Source organism: Chiloscyllium plagiosum, unplaced genomic scaffold, assembly GCF_004010195.1.
Source record: "Chiloscyllium plagiosum isolate BGI_BamShark_2017 unplaced genomic scaffold, ASM401019v2 scaf_64663, whole genome shotgun sequence".
Lineage (NCBI taxonomy): Eukaryota > Metazoa > Chordata > Chondrichthyes > Orectolobiformes > Hemiscylliidae > Chiloscyllium > Chiloscyllium plagiosum.
The window spans coordinates 5,693-9,800 of record NW_025204742.1 but is presented as its reverse complement, the minus strand read 5'-3'; the positions used below and the strand labels follow the sequence as shown (position 1 = coordinate 9,800).

Below are 4,108 nucleotides of genomic sequence, written 5' to 3'. Positions count from 1 at the left end.
AATCCGCTCCACCCAATCACCAAGCTATCACCATCAGCCTCCACCTGCCAATCACATTCCCAGCAACTTTGCCCCACCCATTTATCTCTCAGCCCCCATTGGCCCTTACCCCACATTCCTGAAGAAGAGCTTATGCTCAAAATGTCAACTCTCCGGCTCCTCAGATGCTGCCTGACTGGCTGTACTTTTCCAGCACGACAATTTTTAACACTAGTCATATAACGATGGTGGTTACAAGAGCACATTCTGGAGTCAGCTCATTGACCTGGCCTGGCAAAGCTGGTCCACCATCTACAAGATCGTGCTTGTGCTCCATCAGTCAACATTCTTCCTGAACAGCTTGCTCAGCACGGCTGCTGAGACTGAGCAGGCAAAGAGACCCATGTGTTGGTAAAGGACCAAGTGAATGAGCAATAATCTGGCAGGTAGTGGATCACATGAACCTGCCCACTTTGTCAAGAAGAGTAATAAATGCAGATCGAGTCAGAGGTTTACAGCATGGAAACAGGCCCTTCAGCCCAACCTACCCATGCTGGCCTGTTTTTCACATCCTTAAACAGAGACTGCAGAATGGTGCAGAGGGATCTGAGAGTCTGGGCAATAAGTTAGCATGCAAAGCAAAAGGTCAGCCTTTATTGTGAAGAGAATCAAGTCTCAAAGAAAGGAACTCTTGTCACCACTGTACAGGACATTGGAGAGGTCACGTGCAGAGTACTGGTCTCTCCATTAAGGAGGGAGCAGGTTCTGAAAAGGCTCACTCTGCTGACCCCTAAGGTGAAGGGTTCTGTGAGGGGACAGGTTGAGCAGTTTGGACCAGTGTCCTCTGGAGTTGAGAAGGATGAGATGTGACCTTATTAAAATTCAGAAGATACGAAGGGGAATACAGTAAGTGGGATGAGTTTAAAATTAAAAGGCTTCCCATTTGAGATGGAGATCAGGAACAGTTTGCGTCAAAAATAAATGACAACTCTTTGCAGAGTCCCCTTCCACAGTGAGCCATGACAGGTCAATCACAATGTTTCCAAGGCAGCCGCTTGGAATGGATTGGGGGTGGGGGGGTGGAGATGCTGCGGGGGAGCGAGGGTCTTCTCCCCGGTTTCTGGTTGAAGGTGTAAGGCACCTCTAAAGGTTGAAGGTGGTCTATTGGAACACTGATACCTTCATGTGGTTCCTCCTCTGTTGCGACAACCTCCTCGATCTTTGACAGTTCTTCCTCGATATCAGGATCTGACGACAGGTCCTCCTCCTCCTCCTCTTCATCTTCCTCCTCCTCCTGATCATCTGAGCCACCACCATCCTGATCTTCCTCGGGTTCTTGCCCTTGTGTCTCGCTCACCTTTTGGACCATGTCCCGTCCCTCCTCGGCTTCCTCTGTGTTTGTTTCGGAAGTGGAGGTGACCGCTGACTGCAGCAGTTTCTTCTTCTTTCTCTTCTCCTCTTCCTCGATTTCGCTGATGTCCTGCAGCTCGGCGTATTTCTTCACCACCTCATCCAGGCGCCCAAGAGCCACTGTGCGGTTCGACCGCAGCCGTCTCTCCAAGGTGGGGTCCACCATGGCTGGGTCTTTCCCTGGGAAACAGAAACACTTGTTACATTGTGGTGCTGGGCAGCAGGCAGAGTTACACTGACACAAGTTCCCAACACAACCACAGCATCTTCACGCGATTCACAACACCGGGTGCTCAGCAGAGCCTCAGACCCTCCCCCACAGAGTGGAAGCAACTTCACAAAAGGAAGCTTCCGGAAGAAAGCAGCTGCCCGACAAAGAAGGGGCTGAGCAGGGTGGACCGAAGAGGCATTTGGGGAATAAGAGCCCATTCAGTTGAAGCAGGACTCATCGAGGTAGATGCCAAGAGGAGTTGCAATGAAAAGATATTTTGTCTAAGTTTTCAATCTTGCAACAGTCAGGCCATTTACAAAAATCAGCAACGTGAAGGGAAATGATTTATAGTCCACAAGAGCACTGACTGAGGGTAACATGGCGAATACACTAGAGCCCACCTGTTAACCAACATCAGGCCTATGGCCTTGACAGGGTGGAAATGCTTAAGGTGGGTGGGGAAGAGGGAGGGGATTTCTCATCAGTGAGGGCTGTATAGAGAATAGAATCACCTTTTAAATACACCAGGTCACCCATCTAAGTCAGACATGGGGAGAATCTATTTCCTTTTATAGTTGGGTGCTTCTTGAAGACTGCTTTCAAAAGGCAGAGTCTTTGAACACAAGGCAGAGGTAGATGGACCCTTGTTAAGCAAAGGGGGGGTGGTAGGTCATCAGTGTAGACAGGACTATTGGGGGGGGCGGGGGGGGGGGGTTTGAAATTAGGTAAGCCATGAATTTATTAAATGGCAGAGAGGGCTTGAAGACGGACTCCCGCTCCCAATCCGTGTGGAAGTAAAACAGAACTTCCATCAATAACAGAGTGGAAGGGGCTGGGGAAACGGACAGGAAGGTGAAGTTAAAACCACAACCCGATCAGACAAAATCTCACTCAGTGACACAGGAAGCTGGAGGAGATGAATTGCCTATTCCTGCTCCTCTTCATCCTAATACTTCCCTGTAGTTCAGGAACACACCCCCCCCCTTCCCTGACCCTCTTGGAATTTCACTCCATCATTCCTCACAGACAAATGGGCTATAGAGCCAGGACTGAGGTTGGGTAGGAGTGGGTCAGAGCAGGGAGCAATTGTTGCTTTACTTGGCACCGATTCTCCCCCCGCCCCGCCCCCGCCCCCTCCCCCAGACTGGCAATTGACCCTCTTGGAATTTCACTCCATCATTCCTCACAGACAAATGGGCTATAGAGCCAGGACTGAGGTTGGGTAGGAGTGGGTCAGAGCAGGGAGCAATTGTTGCTTTACTTGGCACCGATTCTCCCCCCGCCCCGCCCCCGCCCCCTCCCCCAGACTGGCAATGCTCTCCAGGGGCACGAGAGATTGCAGGATCAGACACCTCCCTCCACACACCCACCTGGTTTATAATCGTCGGTGAGGTGGCTGCCAAAGTTGTACACCAGGTCAAGGTGGCGCCGCTCCTGGAGACGGTTGCCCACCTCTCGGAACACGTCCTGTGCCATACTCTGGATCTGCCTCTGCCTGAGGCCCAGTGAGTGCTTGATGCTGACTTTCTGAATGATGTTACGGACATCCTGGTAATCGGGGAAGTGATCCTCCTTGTTGATGAACCTCTCGATCTTGCGGTTGATCTCGGGGTACCGGGTGCCAGTGAAAGCAATGCGCTGCTCGATGACCCGGCCCGTCAGGCTCGAGCAGTTCTTCAGCTCGCACAGCTTCTCAAAGATCTTCACCATCTTCTTCTTCAGCCGGTGCTCCTGGATGTATGAGGAGTCCTCGTCCTCCAGCTCCTTCAGGTCCAGCTCCTTCTCCTGCAGGCGCTTGATCTCGTCAGCGTAGACCTTCAGGAGGTTCTCCAAGTAGCGGATCTGACGCCGGGATCCACTGCCTGTCCGCTTCTTCGTGGCTGGGTCAGACTGAGACACTGACATTGAGGCTGGATCTGCTGACTGGTCGTTACTCTGAGCCGGACACATGCCCGGCTCTTTACCATCCTGGGCTGACGGACTGCCTGGCTCAGACACTGCCTTCTTGGAGTTCTCCCTGCTGGCCAAGGCCTGTTTGGTTTTTTGAGAGTTGGCTTTCAGAGCCGTACAGAGCTCATTGATGTAAACAAACACTTTGCTTTTCTTGCCCTGAACCCGGGTGAGACAACGGCCCAGCACGTTGCGGAACTCCGTGGAGGCCAGATAATCTGGAAAGGCCTTGCTGTACTTTCTCTGTAGGAAATTGATCACTTCCGGGGTCTCTTCTGTTAAAGTCCCACAGAACTCCACAAACTGCAGGGAGTGGGCGGTGGGGGAACAGAGAGGAGAAACATTAAGTCAACAATCGTTAATTCGCTTGCACAGACAAGGCACTTCAGGTCAAACACACACAGACCAAGGAGTTTTATCCGGTTTACATAGTTCCTGGGCGCTACGGGAAGGCGATTGCTTCCCCGCTGCATCTTTGTCGAACCTGCCCTGAGCTTTTGTGTGAAACCACTGTACCCTCAGCACACAGTCCCAGACGGTGGAACACGCAGGTCTGCA

At 51.9% G+C, this 4,108-nt stretch overlaps 1 protein-coding gene across 1 annotated transcript; it reads right to left on the bottom strand.

Annotated features, from left to right (window-relative positions):
- Positions 1-1,158: 1,158 nt before the first annotated feature.
- On the bottom strand, positions 1,159-3,859 carry LOC122546399 (death domain-associated protein 6-like; the record flags this gene model as incomplete). The annotated part of the gene is made up of 2 exons (XM_043685122.1): positions 1,159-1,569; positions 2,971-3,859. Coding segments are annotated over 2 exons (1,300 nt in total), but the record flags the coding sequence as incomplete, so codon positions are not given.
- Between the last annotated feature and the right edge of the window lie 249 nt (positions 3,860-4,108).